The sequence below is a fragment of the Paramormyrops kingsleyae genome, chromosome 6, assembly GCF_048594095.1.
Source record: "Paramormyrops kingsleyae isolate MSU_618 chromosome 6, PKINGS_0.4, whole genome shotgun sequence".
NCBI classification, from domain to species: Eukaryota; Metazoa; Chordata; class Actinopteri; order Osteoglossiformes; family Mormyridae; genus Paramormyrops; species Paramormyrops kingsleyae.
Window position 1 is genome coordinate 36,803,498 of NC_132802.1, and position 26,282 is coordinate 36,829,779.

General features: G+C 46.3%; 1 protein-coding gene across 6 annotated transcripts in view; it reads right to left on the bottom strand.

The window, feature by feature from the left end:
* Positions 1-1,201: 1,201 nt before the first annotated feature.
* The window catches only part of LOC111847805 (membrane-associated guanylate kinase, WW and PDZ domain-containing protein 1-like), a 65,092-nt gene continuing 40,011 nt past the window's right edge, over positions 1,202-26,282 (bottom strand). For 5 of the 6 annotated variants that reach the window (XM_072713175.1, XM_023819331.2, XM_072713174.1 and 2 more), the window contains 7 exons: positions 25,630-25,693; positions 24,905-25,285; positions 12,049-12,249; positions 11,622-11,689; positions 11,309-11,455; positions 9,592-9,730; positions 1,202-5,958 (listed from right to left, as the gene is read on the bottom strand). In XM_072713175.1, the coding sequence (XP_072569276.1) occupies positions 5,009-5,958; positions 9,592-9,730; positions 11,309-11,455; positions 11,622-11,689; positions 12,049-12,249; positions 24,905-25,285; positions 25,630-25,693 (1,950 nt within the window). In that variant the 3' untranslated portion in view covers positions 1,202-5,008. Of the gene's footprint in view, positions 5,959-9,190; positions 9,279-9,591; positions 9,731-11,308; positions 11,456-11,621; positions 11,690-12,048; positions 12,250-24,904; positions 25,286-25,629; positions 25,694-26,282 lie in introns of all 6 variants that reach the window. The other variant, XM_072713178.1, reaches the window with a different exon arrangement.

Sequence of the window (26,282 nt, forward strand, 5' to 3'; positions counted from 1 at the left end):
TGCTCTCTGTGTTGCCCTGTGTTTGGTCCTGCTTCTGCTCTCTGTGTTTGGTCCTGCTTCTGCTCTCTGTGTTGCCCTGTGTTTGGTCCTGCTTCTGCTCCCTGTGTTGCCCTGTGTTTGGTCCTGCTTCTGCTCCCTGGTTGGACAGCAACCTTCTCAATGAACTTTCATGTGGCCACCACAGTAAGTTTTAACAGTAATCTCAGAGAATGAGAAACATATTAGTAGATTTAAACTATACAGCATTTCTCCCTCCTCTCTTGTACCTTATTTTCAAGGCAAATTCAGTCATCTTTCCCCATTTGTCATTGTAATTATTGGGCAGGGTCCAATTTACCCTCCCCAACTCTATGTATGGGCTAAATATCAAGAATCCTGTCCACTGAACAATGCAGATTCAGAGGCTGATCACCCCTCATCAATCCCAGTCATACGTCTCTGTCTTCATTCCTGTCCTGTACTGATGACTAGAGCATTTCTCTTCTAAGACCCCATGAGCTGCATATTACCTATAGCTGCTAGATTAATGCAGAAGTATGTTCATAAATCAGGACCTGAGGTTTAACACTAGAAAGACTGACTGGGTCAACTGACCCAAATCAAACAAAATCACTGCTATTTCTCATTGAAGTTCTTGCTACAAAAATCTGAAAAAATCTGACTTTTATTTTTTTATCATTCTTGAACAGAACATGGTAACACAAATGAAGTTGCTGGTGAAATGAGTATATGCATGTCAAAGTACGGATTAAGTTAAATATATTAAGTGCTTCTCACCAAACTTGCGGTAGCATCCCACAGTAACATGTCAACAGTGCCAGAGTAAGAATGACACAAATGTAGCAAGGACAGAGTACGCCCTCTGCTGGATGGTGGTGAACTTTTCTTCCTTTCCACAGAACACCCTGCCAAGGTCTTAGGAAGACCTTTCCACTACAAATGGCATTTTGGTAGATGACAAACATGCAATAAACTGACATACTCAGAGCTAAACATTAAGTAAACATTTTAAATAAAATGAAATAGGCTGACCCTGGAAAGGAGGATATAAAATTCAGATAAAGGAACAGCAGATTTTTTTAAAAAAAAAGGTACTTAGACTTAATTTGTTGATGTAAGGGACAGACAACCACTGTTACAAGCCCAAGTATAAAGGCACATTCCAGCCTAGACACAGGTCAAAAAACACAAAAAAAACGACTGTTTTTAACTATTTTATTTCAGCAATTGCATTTATCTTGTCAGTTTTCAAAATTCCCTGTTTATGCATTCAGAAACATAACAATAATAATATAACAAGTATACTCATAGAACAAAACTGTACACCTGTATTTATAGTGATATTTATATATACATACAGCCATAGACACCAATGTCAATGTGACCACCGGCTCAAATACAAGGTCAAACCTGTACAGAAATAACTCTAGAGGAGAGAATTCCCCAATTCTCCGCTGGGAAACGTAACAGTCACATAACTCTCTTCACTTATGAGCCAAACGCAATTAAACCTGCGTGCAAATTAAGTTGGTGCTTCACTTCTTAATACCAAGTGAGAGTGCATTCTTTCTTAAAAACTCAGGTGCGATTTTTCATTAGCTTTCTGCTTGGTTTGCCAAGCAATACACAGATTTCAATACTTTCAGGGCATTAGTATGTGATTAAAATATTAGGTGTTAGTTTTAACGTCATTTCCCCCCCCCCCATAAAATTCATAAAAGGAGAGAAATTTGTTCACAGTGAATAGCATTAACTAATAATAATCACTCTTATTATTAGTCAGCAGATAGAGGAGAATACTGACTAGCCGTAGCCGTAGCCGTAGCCGCAGCTGTAGCCGGATCCTTGGACTACGGTTGGGTGTCATTAAAGTCAGGCTCTTTTTCCGGCTTAAACAATAGCGGGGCAGGGCTGCTGAGGCCTGAACCGGCCCAGCCATGAACATGGGCTTTGGAAGCATGCATGTCATCACACTAGTACTTTGGGGCTAAAGGGACGCTCCTGCCAAGCAGGGGCTCCACAGCTACAAGGAGTTCCATCAGCAGCTTTCCTCTTCAGGCAGGCAAACTTTTAGCAGCTCTCCATTCCACTCATAGGGTCTGTGAGACAGGTAGCATGAGGTATATATATATATATATATACATATATACTGTGTATATGCGTAGCTGCAGAGAACAAAAGCAAGGCTATTTTCAATGCACCTTTTTTTTTGGCTGCAATAATATCTAAATGAATATCAAAGCCAGGGTATGTACATGAACAAGACACAGACTGATCTGCATGCACCTAAACACCGACGTGGGTTTGACGCTCAAAGTGTGCAATTTATGGACCAGATCGGTGACGGGCTGCACCGTGCAACATTACAATATGCGAAAGCAATGATGTTATTGGGATGTGTTTTTGTGTGTGTGTGCATGCGTGTGCATGTGTGTGCGTGTGTGTGCATGCGCACTGTATTGTGCAAAGTGCTTGAGCAGGACATTTGAGGAATCAGAGAAATATACCTTTTGCAAATATCACCATTCCTCACATGCCCCATTGTGCAGTGCTTGTATTTTGTACAGCTCAGTATCACTATTCCGGGCACATCTGGCTGATGAGTATGTTCCTGAACTAGCACTGTGCCATTTCTATGAACTGCATCCACTGTTAACAGGTTGGCTAGAGCACAGAGACAAGTATCCAGCATGAATCTGATGTTAAACTAGTGACCATCCGCTGCAAGTTCCTGTCACAGCAAGACCGACAGTGTTAATATATTGCAGAGCACACTGCCAGTTTTGCTGTGAGAATGAGAGTTCATACAAAAAGCCTTGTTACTGAAAGCGACACTCCTCCGGGACAGCTTTACTGCTGCATTTCTGTAAGACACACTAGTTTTGGTAACACATTACTTGAGGGGCATAAATCATATAGTAATACACTCTTACTTAATGTATTAATTAACCAGGAACTAAATGTTATGTTTTGATCCAATGTTGGTTCATCATTAATCAATCATAATAGGTCATGTATTTCATGCAGTTCATGTTCATGATTGGTACTTGAGTAGTAACTGAGTTACTAAGTTGCTTGTGCCCCCTTGAGTAAAGCGTTACCATAGTTTTTTTACTGTTGTTGTTTAAACAAATTCTTAGATCTGGGAATGTGAAGGACACATCACCAGGAAGAAGAAATCTAATGGTGCCAGAAAGAGTAATCCTTCCATTACATGCAGGTCCTGAAATGATGTGACCATCAACACATCATAAATACAAGTGACCTCCAGTCTGCCACCACAGCGTCAGCTTGGAGGCGGGGTCATGTTTGAATAAGTGTTTTAGTGACCAAAGGTTGCCCAGTCATTTCCCAGGATAGTTCAGACTGCTGGAACCTTAAACAGAAGACTTAGTTTGAACTGATTCAGCAAATTTCTGGCTCTTTACTGTAAATGGGAAGCGTGTAGACCTCTGGGTTTAAAAGTGGCCGTGGGCCGATCCCTCTGTTGAGCAAATGATTAGAAACAGAGATCTGGAAAGAATGGCATCTACTGATATTTGTATGAATCCCTGAACATCTTTTTTTTTTCGCCAACAGTATAAAAATCAGATGAGCCCCTTTCCCTTTACAGTTTTACACAAATGTTCAGATTAAAAATACGCACATACCAACTTCCAGAACAATGGCGCTCACTAGGAAATTAACCACTGATCCATATTAACGAGCAGAGAGGACGTGTACGTGGAGTGCACACATCCTAGTGGTGGTTAATGGCTTCTTATTGCTCGTAGGAGTGAGGTAATACGCGGGATGCATATTCATGTACAGTACAACACCTTCTCATCTGTATTTACCCAGCACTCGGTTACTCTGCCCACCAGGGAGGGACTGCATTTCATCCTTCATCCTTCGTCAAAACGCAACCAGAAATCAAAACCAGCGAATCCTCAAAAATGCATAGAAGACCAGCCAAAAATGCTCTGTTGTCCCCTGAATACAAAAAAGCTCAAGTCGAACAATGTGATTTAGGGGAGAAAAGACTGGGCCAAAAAGGAAAGGGCAGAAGGAAGACATTTAGTGACTGAGATTGGCATCTTAATGCCGTGGTCGTTTCACATGTTATGAAATAAATGGAAGTGTTTATACAACAGAACCAATAATACAAACGTATAGGCAAGTCTATACATCTTAAGAAAATAGCAACGAGATGTTTAAATGTAAAAAGAAAAAATGTGTGGACATTTATGATGTGAGGTCACTGCGACTCATGGATGTCCGCATGGACCAGACAATGGGACAATGATATTCTACGCTGAAGACACCTGCAGTTACCTTATACAGACGCCACTGCCTGCTTGAAAATAAGAATGAGGCACTTCATATTACTTGCATTTTCTTTAGCAATAAATAAAATTTAATTTCTTTTCGGACATCAGGGTGACGATGGCCAACAGTGATCTGATGGAGGTGTCTGCAGAGGTGTGATTTTGTGCAGTATAAATATTTTTTGGTTGAACTTTAGTTTCAGGAAGAAAAAGGCACAAGGCAAAGTGAGAGACCGATTTATCCCTTGTTGGTAGAACATACTTTTCATGCTACTTTCCAGAACGGCAACTCAACACTGACCTTTACTTGACTCCTGCCCCGACCATTAATGAAGACTGTATCCGCTCTACACCATATGTTACAGGACAGAACTCAATTGTCAAAAGAGAAGCATCTAGCTTGCTGTAGGATCTGGTGACTGGAGGAGTTTCTAAATTGGTCCCAGAGCTCTTTACATGTCCAGCTTTAAATGTAAATAAATCTCAATATAAAAAGATAGAAAGCCAGGGTTAAAATAGGAACAAACATATCAAGTGGGGCTCTAACACTAGCGGGTAGCATTGCTGGTGCAACCAAAGGAAAACTGCGCTCCATCTTCTGCTATGTGGTTTAGTGTCCTCTAGATGGCACTAGGAGTCAGTTTTACAGGTGGTAAATCAGTCATGCAGGAGGATCGGTGTGAAAATGGAAAAAGGCGTAATCATGACAGGTCGGATACACGGAGGACTCGCGTGTGTCCCACTCTGTCTCCGTCTGATGTCTGGATGTCTGCTCTGCCAGCCTGCTGCCCATCCCCTCTCTCCAGCCGCTTGCCTGTCAGTATCTGAGAGAGCTTATGCTGACTCGGTCGGAGCCAGGGGCCGGGGGACAGGGAGCCGGGGGAGGGCTGGGGGCCCCAGGGGGCGGCTGGCTCTCTTGGCACCCCGGTGTCTGAGAGAGAGAACCCCGATATACTCGCCCCGGACACGCTGGTCCCGGACAGACTGGCCCCTGACTCAGACTCGGTGTCTCTGTCCAGAGACATGAGGAAGGAGAAGGGAGCTGTATCAGGCGCGGCGCCACCCTCCATCTCGGCCGAGGGCTGTGGACGCTCCCTGCTGTGATCCCCTCCGCTCCTGTCTGCTCTGGGCTGGGGTAGTCTCCCGCTGACCGAGGGTAGGTGTGTTTTTCTCTCCTTCAACTCCCCCGTGCTCGTTTTCCCCTTCTTGTCATTCCTCTCCTCGCCCGCAGCCTGCCGCCCCCTCTCCCGCTTCTTCTCCTTCACCTTCCCTCTGTCCACTGCTCCCTCCATAACCTCCTCATCCTTGCTGCCTCCCCAGTTGCCCAGCTCATCCTGAGGCAAACTATGGGCGCCCTTCCCCTTTCCACTATTCCCCAAAGACTGTGACCTCTGACCCTGAAGGTGACCTAGCCTTTCACTCCTCTCCTCCCACTCCAGATCACTGTCAGGTGTCCTCTTCCCTCCCTTTTCACCTCTCCTTCTTCCCTGGCTCCCACTTTTTTTGTGTTGTCCCTTCCTCACCCCCCCCCTCTTGTCTGCCTTCGACCTTTGACCCCACCTGAGAAGAGTGTCAGGGTCCTCAACGGCAGTCACTCCCGGGTCCTCCCGGTAAAGTGAGGAGGACGGGGAGGCTGCTCTGGGTTTACGGCCTGGAGACACAAAGGAGACAGAGGAGAGAAACACCAGGGTTATGGCTACGGCAGGTGATCTGCTTCCCGCTGACTTACAAACACATCAGTTGTCACAGTGACATAATGTAAATGAAATGAAGTGTACTGAACCATCTGTCTCACTGATTAGGAGGAGGAGGAGGAGGAAGAGGAGGAAGAGGATATTGCATACTGTATGAGTCATGGAACAAGATGTCCAAGATCCAGGAGAACAGTAGCTAGATCAGGATGCCTTGGGGCTTCCACCTGCTGGCCCAGAGGTGGCTTAGGAGGCCAGGGATAACAGCACTGACTGCCTACACTGGACTCTCCATCCTCCTAAGCTTTGTGAATGCAGCTTTTGTCCTGAGCTAGCTCTTAAGCCGAGCAGGCCTGCTGATTGAGCGACGACTGTGCTCTGACCCGTCAGACAGATTGTTCAGGCTTATATAATAATGAAACAATGCTGGTTTTGTCTGCCCCATTTGTGCTGAAAATGAATTAATGTAAATGTGTTTTTAATTTAGGGCTGCATATCAGTTAAGTGAATAAATGATTCATAGCAATTTCACAGTAAATCTGTACGGGCTTCTACAAACTGCACAAATTCACCAAATTAAGAGGCTTATCTTACTTTCTTAATAGCAGAACAGACCTGTTGAATTTATCTTCTAATAGAGCTACCATTCATTATATGGCCAAAAGTATGTGGACACACCTATTAATTAGAGGAAATGCCTAATTAAGCCACGCCCACTGCTGACACTGTACTGATAAGCCACGCCCACTGCTGACACTATACTTAGACACCCAGTCACGCAATCTCCTGCCAAAAGCATTAGCAACAGAATGGGTGGCTGTACAGGAGAGATTAGTGACTTTCCACTTGGCACCATCATAGGACACCATCTTTCCAAACTCCGTTTCCACATTTCTGCCCTGCTACTAGTGCTTGGATTCCATACAGCTGGGATCTACTCCTAAGCATTGGGGTCAACTGAATATTTTTCAGTTTTGAGCTTTCTGAGCACCGGTCAAAAAATGAAATTCTGTGGACTCGAGTGGAGGTTGCTACGAACGCTGTGCGCCGATAACTGCCTTGATTGGTCGCTATAGTGTTGTCACGTCGACAGTTCGTGCCCTGATAGGATTGGACTATTTCTGTCCAATCAGACCGATCTGTTCTTGGTCATTGTTTACCTCAAGTGTATGTCAAAAGTACAAATGTTTCAGTTTTGAGCTTTTCTCTACCCTGTAAAAAAAAAAAAAAAAAAAAAGAATTTTGTGGACCCAGAGGCTACCGCATACGGTGCATGTTAATGATCGGTTGTTACGGTGTTGTTACAACCCCGTTACCAAAAAATCTGGGACACTGTGCAAAATGTAAATAAAAACAGAATGGAATGATTTTCAAATTGCATAAACCCATATGTATTTGAAAACAGAAAAAAGACAACATATCAAATTTTGAATTTTTATTGTTTTATGACAAATATATGGTCAATTTGAGTTTGATGCCAGCAACACAGTTCAAAAAGTTGGGACAGGGGCAAAAAAATACAGTGGTACCTCAGTTCTCGAACTCATTAGAACTGGAATTTCTAAGTCAAGTCAAGTCAAGTTTATTTATATAGCACATTTACAGCAGTTGTAAAACTGCACCAAAGTGCTGTACAAGGATCATAACAAAACAGCAACAAAAACAGAAACAGCAAAAATATTTTAATATTAACAATAAACCATTAATACATTTAATTATAATAATATTGTCGTGCTGAGCGGGAACGGAACGGAGACAAAGGCGCAGACGTCAGGGTATCGGGGAATACGGGGTTAAATTACAGGTAAGGCAGGCAAAACACAGACGGAATTGAATTATTATAATTAAATGTATTAATGGTTTATTGTCAATATTAAAATATTTTTGCTGTTTCTGTTTTTGTTGCTGTTTTGTTATGATCCTTGTACAGCCCTTTGGTGCAGTTTTACAACTGCTGTAAATGTGCTATATAAATAAACTTGACTTGACTTGACTTGACTTGACTTAAAATAATGAATAAGAAATCCTTATTTTAAAATGTATTTTATTATATAGCCTAATAATAATTACTGTTACTGTCTATCATCAAAATGTATTTTTACTGTCTAAATATATGTATTCAGCTAGTGTAAACATGCACGATGCTATCACAGCGAATGCGAGGCTGAGACTGAAGCGTTACCCTTTGTTTCCGCTGACAAACGTGCCGCGTGACTCATTACCCCACGCATACAAGTTATCTTAGGTTACGGTTTGACTTCTGAGATTCAGATCGAGCTCTAGGTAATTTTTTTTTCAAACTGGTTGGTTCAACTTTTAAGAAATTCAAGTTCTAATGAGTTCGAGAACTGAGGTACCACTGTACTTTCATTTAATAAAATTAACTGGAAAGTATCAAGATCCCGTGTCATTCATACTACTCTGTCTTGTTCTCTTTTTATGAGACCTTTTTTTCTCTTATATTTTAAGTCTCTGGAATCAAGAATCAGGAAACTGTTGTCTGGAATTGATTTGCAATTCTTGGAAATGAAATCAGAAATCAGGCAACTCCAAAATGTTTGGAATTGAACAGCCCTACCTGCCACAGCTGCCCTGGTCAATGCCAAGTGAAGAGATTGTGAAGGTCAAAATGTCAGGGAGCAAGTTCAGCTACCAGGTGGGGGCCACACAAGCACTCAGGAAGAGATCTGATCACCCAGCATCAGTACCCAACCTGAATGGCAGCAAACCCCAACTTCGAATGGAACTCTTTCCCAGAAAATTATTCCAGCAATTACAGCAAAAAAAAAAGGTGCTGCAACTTCATATTAATACCAATGTTTTCAGAATGAGATGCTGAACAGGCGGCAGGTCCCACACACGTTTGCCCATTTAGTATATGTTTGCCGCATCTCAGTGCCAGCAAATTGATCAGGAATCTGGCTGGAGCAGAATCTACTTATGCAATGGGCCAGGTTTCAGGAATGCTGGTTTACATTGCCCTCTGCAATTTATTCACTTATTTTTAGTAGTCATTTAACAACACAATGACGCAAAACAGGAAGACAATGCAGTGTAAACATGTTAAATCCATCTACTGGTACTGAACGAATGGCAGGAGTGTGAAGGGATGAAGGCAGACAGTCACATGACACGCTGTAAGCCGGGGGGAAATGGCAACGCAAAGGCCAGGCGGCCCGAGCCACTACCAACCGCGTGCTCTCCGTCCGGCCGATGACATAGAAACAGGGCTCGCCCAGCTTGGAGTTGGTCATACAGAGAGACAAGCTGGATAGCTCCACTGGGAGACAGAGAGAGGAAGAGAGAAGGAGAGAGTGAGGGGGTAGAGGGGAAAAGAGGAGAGTGGCCATCCAAAAAGAAACAGCAGTACCGCTTCAAAGGAAGAGTGAGAGAGACCCCCAAAAATGGCAAGGAAAAGAAAAAACCCAAAAAAGGCGGGAGAATGAGAAACTTTTACTGATAAAGAAGAAATCAGCAAGGAATTAGCATTCAGAGAGGCGAGTCCCTCCCAGCGCACAACAAGGCAGCCGGCAGTAAGTAAAAGCTATACGTAATACTCGTTTCTCCCTCCCCCCCCCGGGCCCCCTCCTCACCATAGTCGGGCACGTATCCGTCCCCCTTCTTCAGGACCAGGTGGATGCGGTGCCCCCCCCGCCGGATCTGCTCCACGGCCTGGCTGTGGGTCATGCCCGCCGTGCTGTTGCCGTTGATCTCCACCAGCTGGTCGCTCACCTGCGTGGGGGCAGGACACACATGGCTTCATGCAAACAGCACAGATACATACACATGTTCGAATGGGTCACTGGAATTTTACTGAATGTGGGGGGGGGGGGACTGAAATGCGACAATGTATCCATCCATCCATCTTCTACTGTATATGCGCTTATCCTTTGTAGGGTCACGGGGGGTCTGGAGCCTATCCTGAAAGCTACAGGCTCAAAGCAAGAAATAAGCCAGGACGGGGCATCAACCTATCACAGGGAACACTCACAAAGAGACACACAGACACAAAGAGACACACTGACACAAAGAGACACACTGGCCCAATCCCAAACTATACCCTCGACACTCCGCCTTCATTTCGAGTCACACTCCCGCCGAGTCACCCTCACAACACGCCATATGCACTTAAACTGAAGGAAACTGTCACAGGAAAGATTTGAGACAGACTTGCCCTCGCAGCGCCTTTTTACAGTCTTCTTTACCGGAAAGAGGAAATGCATTACGTAGTGATTTGACGAAATGGATCCATCAAGAAGCTGTATTGTATTTTCTTTAATGACATATCAGTTATTTTAAAAAAGCACAAAGTTTATCTAATGCGAGAAGACGACGGCTACGTCGTCTTATTGCACTGAGCAATTTTAAGTATGTACACGTCATATTGACGATTGTACAATTTCTACCATGCGTGTAAACTTAATTAGTTTACACGCATAAAACATTACGCATTACTTCTGTACCAAATACCAGATCCAGATCAGTAGAGGAAAAAACAGGCAAATATGAAACATAAATTGTTATTGCTGGTGTGATGTTGATCGAGTTTGCGTACGAATGTTTCTTCGCGTGGTTTCTAGTTTGAAAAGTACACAAAATCTCTCGTAATCGGATCACGATAAAATCAATCTGTACTGACCACCTATAAATAACTGCTTTCCTAATTTTTTTTCTGCAGCGATGAATTATAACATGTAACATAGACTTTCTATATGTATTTCCCAGTGCTGTTAGAATCCAATTATTAAATTATCGCGCTGTTCTGTTTCCTGTGCGCTAGGAATTGTGGGATATGGAAGTGGTAGTGGAATCGCGCGAGCCACCATCGTTGCTGACTCGCTAAAGGAGGGCATAATCGACCACTCCCCCTTAGCCCTTACTGCTTTGAGACACACTTCAACATGGCGACGGGTCTCGGGAACGCGCAAACGAAGGCGGAGTGGTGAGGCGGAGTGTGTAGGGACCAGTTTGGGATTGGGCCTATGACACAAAGAGACACACGGACACAAAGAGACACACTGACACAAAGAGACACACTGACACAAAGAGACACACAGACACACACACCACTGTGAAAATGTATGTAGATAAATATTCTGGGAATCCTCCTGCCTTTTTTAACATGTGCCTGAGCTGGACCGATCTCTCCCTTAACTTAACTAAAAGCCGGGATGTGAGGCAGCGCCATGCCCGGTGTCTGAAATACAGTGCAGGTCTCAGGCAGCGTGTGCCGTCAGAATGCCGGCTAAACACAGAGGCTGCTGCTGTCAGACGCAGACCAGCAGTACGGACTGTGCACACAGGCCTCACCTGCATCTTATGGCTGCGGGACGCGGGTCCTCCCTCCATGAGCCCCAGCACATACAGGCCCATGTTGTACTCGCTGCCCCCACGCAGGCTGAACCCAAAGCCTGTGGGACCCCTCTCCAGATCCACACTGTAGTACCTGGAGTCCAGCTGAAGGTAGAACAGGCACCAGGTCAGACAGGGTGGTGGTGCATGTGCTAGGAACGAGATGAATGCATGGTTCCATGTCTCTACACAGCTCTTAATTAGACAGCAAACACATTCACAGGCACACAAACAAACATACACACAGATACAACACATGCTCTAACCTTACCTTAGGCGGTGCTCTCTGGGTTTTTCTTGTCCTATAGTCTGCGTCAAATTCTGTGGGTTCCGGGACATCTGAGAACGACAGTTTGGGATCAGTGACACTTTACATGTTGCTAATCACATACTGAGCTCACCTAACAACATTTGACTAACTGCTGTAGTGTGTGATTATGCCGAGAGATTCAGGCGCTCACACACACAATGTAGGAAGCTAAACTGCTGGGAGAGGCCAAAATGAGCAGGTGAGGAGGCAGGGGAGTGAGCAGACAGGGGAGTGAGGAGGCAGGGGAGTGAGGAGACAGAGGAGTGAGGAGGCAGGGGAGTGAGCAGACAGGGGAGTGAGGAGGCAGGGGAGTGAGGAGACAGAGGAGTGAGGAGGCAGGGGAGTGAGCAGACAGGGGAAGGTACAGGATCCAAGCAGGAGGCCTTACTGTTGCTGGTGCGCGGGATGATGGTGAGGCGCAGTGTGTTGCCAGCGCGCCGCAGGATCTGGGCGAGGTCTCGGTGGGGCAGGCCAACCACTGAGCGGCCGTCCACCGCCTCCAGCTGGTCCCCGGGCCGGATCTGGCCACTGCGGGCCGCGGGGCTGCCTCTCCGCACCGTCACAAATCGGTGAGGCAGCAGAGAGGAGGCTGAGGACAGAGAGAGACAAACTGGATCCCTCAGGTGCTCATCCTGAAGAGGACAGACAGCTCAGGCCCCCAGCTACCACATCCATCCATGAGCACTTACATCTCACACAAATTTATTAAATCAGCAAAATCCATGTGGACATACAAGCAAACCCCCACAGATCCCACAGAGACTGAAATCTGAAAGTTTCTGATCCTAAATCCACCTTCTTAGCCACTTAGCATACTGTGGCCTTTTACCACGTTTTACTGCATCATGAAAATGCCACTGAGGTGGTGAGGGAATGGAGGCTGTTGGTCGGGAGTCGAGCACCTTCCTATCGATTAGAGATGACGGTGGCAGAGGAGGGCAGAGAGTGGCAAGGTCACCCAGGGGACCAGAGTGACCCTCTCCACTCGCCTTCCTGGCACTGGCTGATACACTTGTCCTCAGTGTCACAGGGGGCACTCACACAGACATGTCACAGCATGCCATACTTCACTGGTGCTATAAGTCACACAGGTGGCAAAATCTTGTCATCTATGCGATGAATGATGATATAGCGACTCCAGGTGTTCCTCCAGGTCATTCGTTACAGGATATGGTAAACAATTCAATTCAATTCAATTCAATTCAAAACAGAGCTAAACATGTAAATTTGTATAAAAAATAGTAAGCACATTTAGAATAAATAAATACACATTGATATGACTACCACAAGCTTTACAATACAATTTTCTTATGACCAGTAGGGGGTGTAATTTCACCTCAGTAAAATGACCTTTGTATGACGAGAGTCAGCAAATCATAAAATAACAAAAGGAGAGGATCACATCTTGCCCCAGATGACAGCGACTGGTTTATGCCAAGCCAGAGTTAGGGGGAACCGAAAGGTTCCATCAGCCCACAGGACCCAAAAGGATCCCTCAGCCAAAATGACCCGAAAGGTTCCATCAGCCCACAGGTCCCAAAAGGATCCCTCAGCCAAAACGACCCGAAAGGTTCCATCAGCCCACAGGTCCCAAAAGGATCCCTCAGCCAAAACGACCCGAAAGGTTCCATCAGCCCACAGGTCCCAAAAGGATCCCTCAGCCAAAACGACCCGAAAGGTTCCATCAGCACACAGGACCCAAAAGGATCCCTCAGTCAAAGCGACCCGAAAGGTTCCATCAGCCCACAGGACCAAAAAGGATCCCTCAGCCAAAAGGACCCGAAAGGTTCTATCAACCCACGAGACCCGAAAGGTTTCTTCATGCCATTCTAGAATGAATTATTCCGACTTGGTTTTTGGAAAACCAGGCACAGAACTTGCCAGATGTTTTAGCCAGCGTGGTTATCCCATGTGCATCTGTAAGGCGCGTGCACCCTGAGTACATCCTCTCAGCTTACTCTGTGAGTAGAAACCTGTCCCCTTCCTTTCCTACACAGCAGCCTGCACACGGGTCCCTGCTGCCTGCCTTCTCGTCAGCCTCCCTGCTGCCTGTCAGCTGACAGCTGTCAGTCACTCTGCCCCTCATCCTGCCCGCAATGAGGACAGGGGACCCAGGGCTGAGCACAGTAAGCAGGGAAGCTCCGTAACAAACACACTGACAGGGAAAATCGAATCAGAACTGTAAGCAATATATTCTTTGTGTTCACCAAAGGTCACTATCGGCCACAAAGAGTGCTAACAGGACATGGTCAGCGGCCCCAAGCGGGACGCGCCCGTCTTCACCAGCCTGGCTGAAAGCCCACTGCGCAGGGAGAGTCTGGAGGAAGACTCCGCCGCGGGGATGGCTGCACCTTCATCAGCAGGCCCGTTTGGGGGAGAAGAGACGCTTCCTCTCGAATCAGTGACCACAGCCTGCATAATTAACTACCTGTATTTCCTGGATAATTCTCACCCTTCCAGGGGTTTTTAGTTGCACCTGCGTCCCTCTGTGCCTCCTTAAGCACTTATAATATTAAATATTAAATACGCTTCAAGACAAAAACGATTCAAAATAACCTCCAAAATTTGTTTAAAAAAAAAAACCCTGTGGCTCTAAGCCATTTGCACACAGGCACTTCTGCCCTCAGTTCTCCTCAATCAGAAAAGCATCTTATTTATTTTTTTCCAGCATAATCCACCACTAGCTAACAGAAATGGTTCACAAAGCAGACTTGTTTATTCCACTTCAAATGGCTGTGTTTGATTTTTACTGTACTTTTCACACTGTGTTTTATGACACCTTTACATTAGCATATAGCAAATATAAGTATTTATTCATTACTAATATGGCAGATTATATTTTGTTTGGTGACTGGGTCCATTTTTAATGTGGTAACTATGCCTAAAACCAGCATTCATTAAAAATTACTCCTGGTTAACTATACTCCTGCTCTGCATCCTGGAACCGTGTCCTAAACTTAAGTGTTATTTTGATCTGTTCGGCCCGCTGGAGATAAAGCTCACTCTGTGTGTGTGTGTGTGTGTGTGTGTGTGTGTGTGTGTGTGTGTGTGTGTGTGTGTGTGTCCTGAGATGGAGACTTTCAGCTCCGCTGCTGTTTGTCTGAACACTGGAGCACTAAAAAAACACCAGAATAAAGGTTTTATTTGCACATTCATGCACAACCATTATGGGTGAGACAGAGAGGTTTTTGAATAATTTGTAAAATAAGCTTCTGTCATTAATTCACAAAGAATGACACACAGACTCTTATTCTTTGTTACTCAGAGGGGCTTCTCTGTTGGTGAGGGACAGGGCTTCATGTGACAACATCTCTATGTATGACACTGGCAAAGTGACTTTTCCTTGTAGGAAATTATAACCGTGAATATGCATGTAATTCTGTTAGCATTGTTAGCATGCTTTAGCGCTCTCTGGAATGCACACAGCCACACACATTCACACAGCTGTCCAGGCAAACACTCTACCTGCAGTGCTCTGCTTGCCTTTCCTCCTTGATCCACCTGTCTACCCCCTCCCCTGCCGTGCCTCCCCTCTCACCCCCCCTGCTTTCTCCGTGTCCTTGCCCTCTGCAATCAGCCCCTGATACAGCCCCAAAGTCAATATTAGCACTTCCATTTGATCCCAGTGTTACTGCACTCGCCGTCCAACATGTGACCCACCTGCACAACGAGCCTTTCATTGCGGAATTTGTACGTATCTCCTGTGTAAATGCTGAGTCCTCACTCTCTCTCTCAAGTAGTGTAGGACAGGTTTTTACCCCAGAACGATAGCTCTGAGCTGATGGCTTGCAAGCACTCTTTGCAAGACGGTGACTCCACCGGACTGTGACTCCACTGGACAGGGACTCCCCAGAGTGATATGGGCCTCAGGGGCCGGAAAAACCCCGGAGCCTGTCGAAGATGCGCAGTGATGGTCTGCAGTGACATGTCGAAGATGCACAGTGATGGTCTGCAGTGACATGTCGAAGATGCGCAGTGATGGTCTGCAGTGACATGTCGAAGATGCGCAGTGATGGTCTGCAGTGACGCGGGGGCCTGCAGGGTTTGCTCCCACTAGGAGACACCTGTGGTTGGCGCAGCTGAAAATCTGCTCACTGTGCTGTGAAAATCGCCCGCAAAGGAACATCACGCTTCCCTGCCGCATTAAAATGTCTCCGTGATTCTCTGTGCATAGAATTTGCTTTTGTGTTCACGGAGATGTGTGTATTTGTTCCTGCGTCTGTGCTTTAAGTGGATCCGTTTCTCAGTGTGTCTGTGTGTTTCTCTGTATATGTGTGCCCGGGGGGGGGGGGGGCTCCAGCACTCTGCTCAATACCTGGGCGGAGTGCCCAGGAACGGCAAGCAGGAAAGCCTCTGTGTTGCCGAGAAAAGCCGACACAGTCTCCCGCAGAGCCAATTAAACACACACTATGTTACATAAACCACACAAACAGGGTATTTTTAACGTAGGCTGACTTATGAACGATCTGTTGCTATTATGTCATGAATAGCATCAGTGACGTGGTGAGGATGTCGTGACACTGAGAGAGTGCAGCACACTGTAAGCGGGACACAGAGCACATTGTGCCGCTAAACACCAAAGCGCACGGACTCACCCCCCCCCCCCCTTACGGCCTGTGTGGGGGGGGCGGCGATCACACGCCCTGTCAGATAAGGATCCACAGCTGGATATGAGGGAATGAGCTGGGGGGGGTGGAGAGGCAGCAGCCCTGCCTGCCCCCAGTGCCTGCGTGATGAACAGCAGCGTGTTATTGTTCACAGGAACAAAACGGCAGCACCTGCGTTCCTGCAGTCATTTCCCGTTCTCACTTCCTGAGACAGTCCTGCTCAAAGCCCCACTGGGAAATGTTCTGTATTGTAGTAAAGCTCCAGGACAAACATGCAAAATAAAACAGTAAGGACTCTGAAGCCTGAAAATATATATTTTTTTATCTTTAAACCTATCCATTCATTTTCCATACCGGTTATGCAGTACAGGGCCCAGTGAGCCTACATCCGGAAGCACGCTTAGCAATATGTGAAATAAAGTATTTTTAACTTCACTTGAAAACTCCATATATAAAGATCGCATTCGCTACAGTTGGTTATGCATACATTACATTGTGATCCCCACAATGTGAAAAAGACCTGCTGTATTGACCTTGTAGGGACCATTGTTTCATTCTCCACAAGGGGAAACTCAATTTTATAAAAAATCTGTGACTGCAATCAAAAAAACAGTGTGTGTGTGTGTGTGTGCGCGTGTGTGTGTGTGTATGTGTGCATGCATATGTGTGTGTGTGTGTGTGCACGCATGTGTATGTGTGTGTGTGTGCACGCATGTGTGTATGTGTGCATGCATGTGTGTGTGTGTGTGTGTGTGCGCGCATGTGTATGTGTGTGTGTGTGTGCGTGCATATGTGTGTGTGTGTGTGCGCGCACATGTGTGTATATGTGTATGTGTGCACGCATGTGTGTATGTGTGCGTGCATGTGTGTGTGTGTGTGTGTGTGTGTGTGTGTGTGTGTGCGCGCATGTGTATGTGTGTGTGTGTGCACGCATGTGTGTATGTGTGTGCGCGCACATGTGTGTATATGTGTGTGTATATGTGTGTGTGCGCACATGTGTGTATATGTGTGTGTATATGTGTGTGTGTGTGTCATGTTGGCCCCAGCCGCCCTGGCCGTTGCTCAGGATGACACTCAGGCCTGGTCCTCTGTCCAGGCTGCACTAGGCTATCTGTTTAGCCAGTGCTGTTGCGTAACCTGTCTCTCACCCGCACAGCGTGAGTACACAGCATTTGAGCACTGCCAAGAGCAGCGTCTCCAATTGTATGGAGACACTGCCGGCGCCCCCCGCTGGCCTCGGATGGGACACCACACAATAGGGCCAAAATCCGGAGTAGGCAAAGCACCACAATAAATCTATATAATTTTTGATTCGATTGTTGCCATTTAAAACAGTCTTAACTGCTATTTCTGAAGATCTGGAGAGATTTCATTTCTGATACGGCTGGTGAAATTGAGCGGCACTGTGCCAGCAGCTGAACACCTCCTCACAGCCGTGCTGAGTAATTCTCAGAGAAGCTCGACGCTGTCCTCACCGTTACAGGAGTTTCATGGGGCCTTACAGTATGAATGCGGATGCTCAGATCCTCGGTGTTCATTGCACCTATCAGAGATCTCACTCAGGTATCCCACCCCTCGCTCATCTCACTCTTTACACACCTCTTCCCCATAAAACTTTCCTGACACACAGTGTTTACATTCACCAGGACCCCCCCCTCACCCCTGTGTTTTCGCATGTTTTCTTTCTGGGGGCAAATACTTCATTGCTACATCACTCAGGTAACACCCTTAGTCTGGACCCCATAAAAACTGGCTATTCCTGTACCCAGCTACGGAGGAGGCTGGTTTGACGAGTCCCAGAGGCAATAGCATCCCATGATACAAAGTAGGCATCAAAAAAGAGCAGCACTGAAGGAATTCGCCAGTCTGATTTCTGTAAACTGCACTGGCACACAGCACTGGCATACAGGCTGGTACCTTCTGACCTCAGACACAAAAACGAGTATCACAGCTAGTGTCTGCAAGGGGCACAAGCACATCCTACCATCACAACAGCGCCGCCCTACAGTCTGCACATGGCGAAAGCACATCTACTCCACCTCCTTGTCATGGTAACTTGGCACTAGGATTGCACTGAGCGGTCCACACACTTGGTGTTTACACAGCCACCTTTCCTCAGCTGGACATGGCCAGACCTAAAAGGGGTATAAAGGGGGAACAGGAGCGGACAACCTACAGCGAAGGAGTTCTGCTGAGGGCTGTATATGAGCAGCACGCGGAGCTGCAGGATTACCCACCGAAGGGGAAAAGATCCCCATCCTGCAGCTGGCAGCTGCTAATACCGTCACAGACATCGAGGGCTGGAGGGGGGGGGGAGAGATCTGCCCTGCAGCCGCGGAGTGGAACAACAGGACACAAGCAACTCAGAAATAATGACAGGCTGCACTGACACATCGATATCGTTACCCAAGCTTCCCTTAGACTCTCCGGCTCTCATTTCTGCAAGAGAAACTGTGGCGTCTCCATTCATCACCGGGAGAAACTCATGGCCGCCAGATTTTTCAACTTTATTATCACTGATTACGAAATTTCATTAAAATACATATTTCCCTCCCCCCCGGCACATCTGCTGCCATTTACTAACAACTACAAAATGCTGATTCTTCAGGAATCAAGTTGTGTATGAAGGGAGGGTGTTGCTGTATCAAACACCAGCAAAAAGACGGCCAGGGATTATATTAAGGTAAGAGTGAAATCCAGTCTGAGTGTCCTAGCAGTGAGGCTCTATCCGGTCACAAAGAAAATTTTTTGCTAATGCCACCGTGTCCCATGCTGAGATCTCGAAGAATTTTAATACCACGGCAAAAGCAGCGTTATTAGATAGGGCTCTAACACACTAAGTAGCGCTTTATGAGATTTTGTGCATTGTGGGTCTATTACTTTCAGCCACTCTTCACATTTCTATTAAAATGCAAACTCACTGAACTTTCTAGCTGCCATGGCAACACTGAAAGGAAACAGCTTACAGATTAGCATTATGTCCTGAAGTTGAAAGGATGCAATAAACGATGCAATAAACGATTTACTTACCGCTGTTTTGCAAAAATTTCTTGCTGCATGCAAATAGTATTGAAGTCATTTAATAACATTGTTTGAATATGGTTATGCTAAAGTTTATCAAATGCTGAACACAAATGCTGAATATGCCGAATACTTTTACGTAAAGTTAAAATATGGCAGAATAATGGTTCTTATGAGAATGTTGTTTTTCTGTTTCAGTATAAGCAGAGGTTAACAGGTCATTTAGGAAGCTTTAAATATTACTAAAAGCTGGGCCAAATTAATTTTTCTTTGTATTATATGGTCCTGTAAGGCTCCTGAAAGTTTAGTGATGAACAAAGAGGCACAAGCACAAGCTCTACACGCTCACATACAGTATTCCTGGTTGGCCAGTCGTTGCACGGATGGAGTTGCCCTGACATAACAAACGGGACAGGATGCAAGCTGAAGCAGCAAGACGTGCAGGTGCAGACGCACATGGACGCACGCAACAATGCATCCAGCGGCAACCTGCTGTGCAGGAGTGCATCATCAAACACCAGACTGTAAGCCGCTCCCTGAAATATCATAAACAAGAGCGGAAAACTTTCATGCTCTCTTCCTGCTACATTACGAATAACCCTCTACTGTGCACGCTGTCTAATCAAGCAAATTAAAGCAAGAAAAAGCATGACAATGGTCAATCAATATGTAATGAAATATGAAATGAGTGTGCCCAAAGCACAGATCCACGGGGATTAAATCCTCAGAGGGTTGCGCAACAAAGTTACACAATGTGTACAAGGACCGTGTTACACGTGATCCAAGTGCAATGAGTGAGAACAGGGAGCTTCATTACAGGCATTTTCTGTGACTTGACAGTACCCAAAACACAACGACGACAGCCCTGCCAAAGACAAGGCACTGGAGTGAAAATTCTGCAAGAGAGAAATATATTCTGGGGCAAAATATTAGCAGATGAGTTCCTGTCAAGTTTTCACAAGTCGCTAGTTCAAACAGTTAACTTGAGCTCATCTGAATGAAGAATAACTGGAATAACAGCTTTCAGTTCCCTTGCTTAAGGCAGAGTCCAAAAAATACCATAAACAAGCATCTGATGCTCAGGTCATCTAGGAGCCTTTATGCAGTGTAATTACTGAAAGAAAGATGGATCATATTGCTATTAATAAGCCATGGATACCCACACATGAGTACACATACAGACACAAACACATTAACCCACTCAGGAGCGCAGGAAGGGCATGCAAACATCTTACTACTGGAACGTTCACATTCCTCAGTCATAAACACAGACAAACCAGCAAAACAAAGACGACAAATAGCAGCAAAATAATTACGTTTGGAGTCCTTCACAGTCTTCAGTGCGGACTGCAGTCGCTCCAACATCGTTCTTTGCTCGTGAGCGTTTGTAAGGGTATCAAAATGGAAATCAAACAAAAAAAACATAAGCCTGCGTGCAGCACCTCGAACAGAAGTGTATGAGAACAACCTGATAAGGTAAAACAGAAAGAGGAGGATGGGAAAAGCCGGTTGTTCTGCTTCTGCTGAGCGCAAGTGTCCCTGCTGTGATCTGTAATGTGTGCGGAGCGGCAGAGAGCGAGCGAGCCAGACTGACGATTAACCACTGAACGGGATCTCTTTGCTGCAGAGAGACGGCGGGGCAGGGTGGGGGTGGGGTGGGGTGGGGTGGGGGGTGTGCGCTCAGAAGTTGGCGGAGGGAGGAAGAGAGAGGAAAGGATGGAAAGGAAGAGCTGAAGGGAGGAGCAGACGCAACAGAGACAGAATATCAGGCAGACATTTACCCTAAAGGGTCAAGGAGAGAGAGGCGGAGATGGGCTGAGAGATTAATCAGCAAGAACAGATTGCTAATGAGGAATGCTGCCCGTCTGGTCTAGCACTCATCAAGTCGGTATTTGTCAGAAGGATGTCAGAAATTCCAGTTTTGGAAAAACAAGTCAATCACCGTCATTATCGTAAGGAAGGACTGATATAGTGGAACAGACGATGCTGTAAAACTGAACTAGGACTGGAACTGAGCTTTCAGGATGTTGATGCCGAATGATAAGTAATAAAGCTGAAATATTATGAAGACTCTCCTTTTCAATAGTTGAAACCTGACTCATCAGCAGGAAATTGAGGCACAATTCAAAGTGTGCATGAATTAATAAGCCCTTCTCATGCGCAACGAAACGCAATGACACACAAAGACACTCATGCACATTGACACGTGCACAACGACACACAAAGACGCACATGAGGACAGTGAAACGTGTCAATCAGGTCATCCGAAGGGCACGACAATGGTGAAAAGCCAGTACTCTTGGTGCGCAGGCAGCAACAGAATCAGGCTACACTCATTATTGATCATTACCAAAGACTGACACAGACACAGCGATATGCACCCAGCACAGCCCAGAAATATCTCTGGGTCCTTTTTCAAATGACACAGAGTCTAGAACAAATTCTGAAAGTGATTTTGTAAACAAGGACGAAATTGGGAAGCCAATTGTTGGGGTGCGATTGCACCGGCTTTGCAAGTGTGGAGCTCACGGGCTCCCCCGTCTTCACGTGGGTGTGATGCCGACTCATCGTGATTCTGGTAGAACAGGGCATGGAGGATAGAGAACCGGGCTGGGCGAGGCAGTGATGACTCCCAACTGGTGGTCAATTATTACTGCCTGCTGAAGACATTTGAGCTGACTATCCTTCTATGAGGCTTTACAGAGCACTGCCGCACCAAGGCGGGCAGTAAGAACTGCATTCTGACTGACTGCTTCCCGCATTTTCCACTAAACCAGCCACAAACTGATAGCTGCCAGACCCGAACGCCTACCTGGCTCAACCTATGAGGCGCTGTAGACCAACGCCCTGTCTGTGAATGAACGTGGTCCTCTGGTCTCATCGCCTCTGGGTCTGTCTCTGGCGGGATTCTCACTGTAGTCCAAAAGCATGCAGCTGGGGGAGCCCTGTCTTCACCTCATGTGAGAGTGCACCCTGGGATCCCACCCACAGTGCCCCCTGGAACCAGCACCAGAATTACTGCTACCAAGTGCTGGATAAGGGATCTTATAGAAGATGGATGGCATAAATATGGATTGAATCCTTCCCAATTTTCAGATTATACTGAAATGTGGTCAGGGTTAGATTTGTATGTGAAATCATTTCCAGCCCATGGGCTACTTAGACTGACATCAAAAGAAGGCCTTTCTGACGGCGCAGTCATTGACGTGCCTTTAGAAGGTAATTTGGCAACAGGTCCCATGAACTTGTGGGGGAAAATTTACTCAGCATGAAGACACTGCAAAGACTGCAAAGCAGACCACCCTCAGCATCTATGACGCCGAGTGTCCAGTACCGTTAAGAATGAATACAACAAGATCCCCTCGGTAAGACCCTGCCTCGTCATTGCCGTGGATGCAAGAGTTTTCAGCATGCACTGTTCATTGACGCCAGACATGATCTAAGGAGATCCTGAACTCTGAAGGCATACACTTGTGGCAGCAGCCCAAATAGCTCTGCAGTCCCAGTAAAAGCTTCTGATCTCGCCATAATGATGCATGGGGCTTCTTCTAGCCATGGTGTAGGTCCACTCAGTCCATTAGCAGGCAAGCTCCATCCAGAGAGCTGACTCATACTCATGACCTACTGCTGCTCATTCTCCTGGTCTACTGCCGACCAGAAGGTGTGAACTGTGAGAGATCCTTAGAGCAGGACAGATGTAGTTTGAGGGAAAAAGGCTGTACTCTCAGCGGAAATCAGCAGCTAATGACCTAATACATCATTCCAGGAAAATAATGATTAATAGACCACTACTGGACATATGTGTATAAAAATGGGAAAGTAAGAAAGCTTGGTCTGAAAAAGCAAGGCTGAAGTGTCATAAACCTAAGGAACCGGGTCTGGTTTCACTTGCCATCTCCAGAGAACAGAATACAAGAAATAATATGGTATGTTAAGTTTCATGTGTCCCGTAGGATGTAAAAATCCATTGAATACTCAAAAAAAACTACCCAACATATAACATGACTTTCTTCAATTACGGAATCAAATCAATGAAACTTCCACTATTCCTGCCACATGCGTTGACCTCTAGAGGAGAGTCTTCTCTGAAGTCCATCCTCACGCACGTGGGCTTCTTCACTGTGATCACGGCCTTGCAGCTCCTGCTCGCGCCCCCCCCCGGCCACTGCTGGGTTTCATCTATCCCTGTCCTTCTCCTTCAGAAGTTGAAAGCTTGTAAAAGTAGGCCAGGCTCCCGTCCCCTATTCGCCTGGCATTTGGTGGGACCCGCTTGGTGCTGCTTCCAAATTGGCTCATGTCCGCCCTGTCCTCTACCTGCTACAGAGAGAGCTAACCGAGTATAATAAAGTTTTCATGAACTGTGTAGCTTTCCTTACGACACTCTAAAAACTTTGATGTTAAACCCAGCCAACATACTTCACTGAATTCTCCCTCACTGGGTACAAGGCCTTTCTCCAGACAAAATATGCAGTTTTAATTCCTTATTGATATAAAACACAAACATATATTCATTTCTGCCTTATTTGCAGAAGTGCAGGTCGCAGGGCAGAAGATACACTGGCTGACATTCCAATCCATTACAGGGCACAAACTCACACATATTACGGGAAAATTAGAGAGTCCAATTTGCGTAAATGCAGACCTTTGAATTTGAGCTTCCATCCCTGCGGAGTCAGGTTAATAGTGCTATCTACTCATGCACCATGTTATGCACATCCCCACTTATCAACACAATCAACAAAGGCACGTTAATCTGTCATTGTCAATGATGCAATCACCCTAAGTGTCATTTAAGAAACCTATACCCCCAGCAGCCACATTATACAGTATTTACCAAGAAGGTGGGACTTCGTCATTGTGGACTATACTAATAGAGCTCTTTAATGAACACTTCCGCATTCTGTGTCATATTACTTTAATGTGAACTTTTCTATCCTCAGTATTAATTTCAGGCGGGTGTTTCTGATGCAGCACTGAAATACCAGCATTCTGCAATAACAAACCAGTCTGAATGGGATGAGAGCCTCGGCGTGGCAGCGAGGAACTGGGGCACAGTAAATGCACACAAACATCTCGAAAAAATATTTAATTCATGAATCAGACCTGAGCGGGACATATCAGAGTCTGAGGGGAGCCTCAGGCTCTTCGCTTGCGTGCCGGAGACCAAACCTTCACTGCTACCAAACACACCTCCCAAAATTAATTAAATTAAACAGAACAAAATCTCAGCTGTATTCCACACACTGGCATCTGTACCTCAATGTACACTGTTTAGGGAAAGGAGGGAGGTGGATGTGTCTGGAAGGGGTGAAGTCGGGTTAGAAGCACATTCTTTCGCTTATCTTAGCACCGTTGCCTATGATCGGGGTCTGCATTCTCACAGGGTCGGCCCGGCCCCTCCCCAATGCCCTTTCTGCTTGCTTGTCTGTTTCCCCTGAAGCCCAAACAGTGGATTTTTGTTTCAGTGCATCCCCCACACCCAACCCACCCCATTGAAGTTACCACCCCTGCCCAGCAGTGTCCCCGTTCCACCCCTCCGTGCCCCCCGGGGAGAGCCTTACAGTGTGTGTCTGTGTCACTCTGCTCTCTCGAGCAGCATCAGGACAGCAGACTCACCGTTGCCGTTCAGATGCCTGTCATGGGAGGCGATGACAAACCCAAAGCCTTCTCCAGAGCTCCTCCGCAACTCCACCTCCACGGCGATCCTCCCCTCCTCGGGGCCCCTGGCCCCTGAGGCCCCCTTCGTGGCCTGAGCCCCGCCCTCCTCCACACGCAGCCAATCCTTCGGCTCCAGGGTCAGTGTCACGGGTACAGAGTCCAAAAAACTGGTGCTCTGCACCAGAGAGGGGACGTCCGGGGAGGGGGAGGGAGGCGTGAGAGTGGTCTGGGGCACCGGCACGGTGTCAGGAGGAGGAGAGGGGCTGAGCGGGGTGACCGCCAGAGGGGCAGGAGGAATCTTCCTGGAGGAATTAGGCGATAGAGGAGAACGCACTGACCCTGAAAGACAGAGATGGATAAATTACGTCGATGTTAAAATATTGCACAGAATTGGGTTCACCTGCAACACAAGAACATATCACATGTCGCATGGCTTCCGGGTGCGGCTGCCACGCTTAGGCTGCTCGTCTCTGTGGTATAAACCGCTCACAGAACCATTCCCATCTGGAGGAGGTACAGGGGAGGCTAAGGTAGATAAGGATATGAGGGCACAGATGATAAGAATGTTGAGTATGTGCTGGTATGCAGGGCTAGACTCATACAGCGGGGAGCTGGAGATAAAGTCAGTGTACAGAGCTGGAGAAAACGCCCAAAACAACGGCACTGCAGTGTGCAGTACTGACCTCCTCTGTAAACCAGCAAAATCACTTCCCCCTGTTTTGTGTGCTCCTGTAAGACTCTCTGTACCTGCAAAACATGAATACTTAAAATGAATTCAAAAGTATAAGGAAAAAAAGACAATATCAGCCATCAAAGATGCTGTTGTAGCTAACAAAATCGCAGGGTAACCACATTAACCTGGATTCTTGGATCCAACACGATTTGTTCTCCAGGGGCAGTAGAACACAGCGACGGGAGGTGTCAAAGCCCACAATTTACTACCCATCACACCCTGCTCCACTACATTGGGAAAAGGTAACCAATTAGGGTCATATTACTCAGTGATTGACAGGGCATCAGCCCGCCCGCCTCCACTGCCATCCCCCACCATCCATCTCAGATCATTCATATAAAATGAAGTGGCTGGGGCAATGTAGCAGAGCAGGGCATGGAGTAATATGTGAAAGCGTGTGATTCATTCCCTGGTCACCATTTGTAATATTATATAACATTACTAATCACCAGAAGGGCCAGATAGGTAGATTATCGTTTAAGCCCATTGCCATTACATGTAACCCTAACAGCACCTCACTTGAATTTATAGGCTGTGAAGCTGAAATTAAACCTGGATCTGCTTGACTGTAATGGCAACATTCCCTGACAAAGTCCTTTGAGT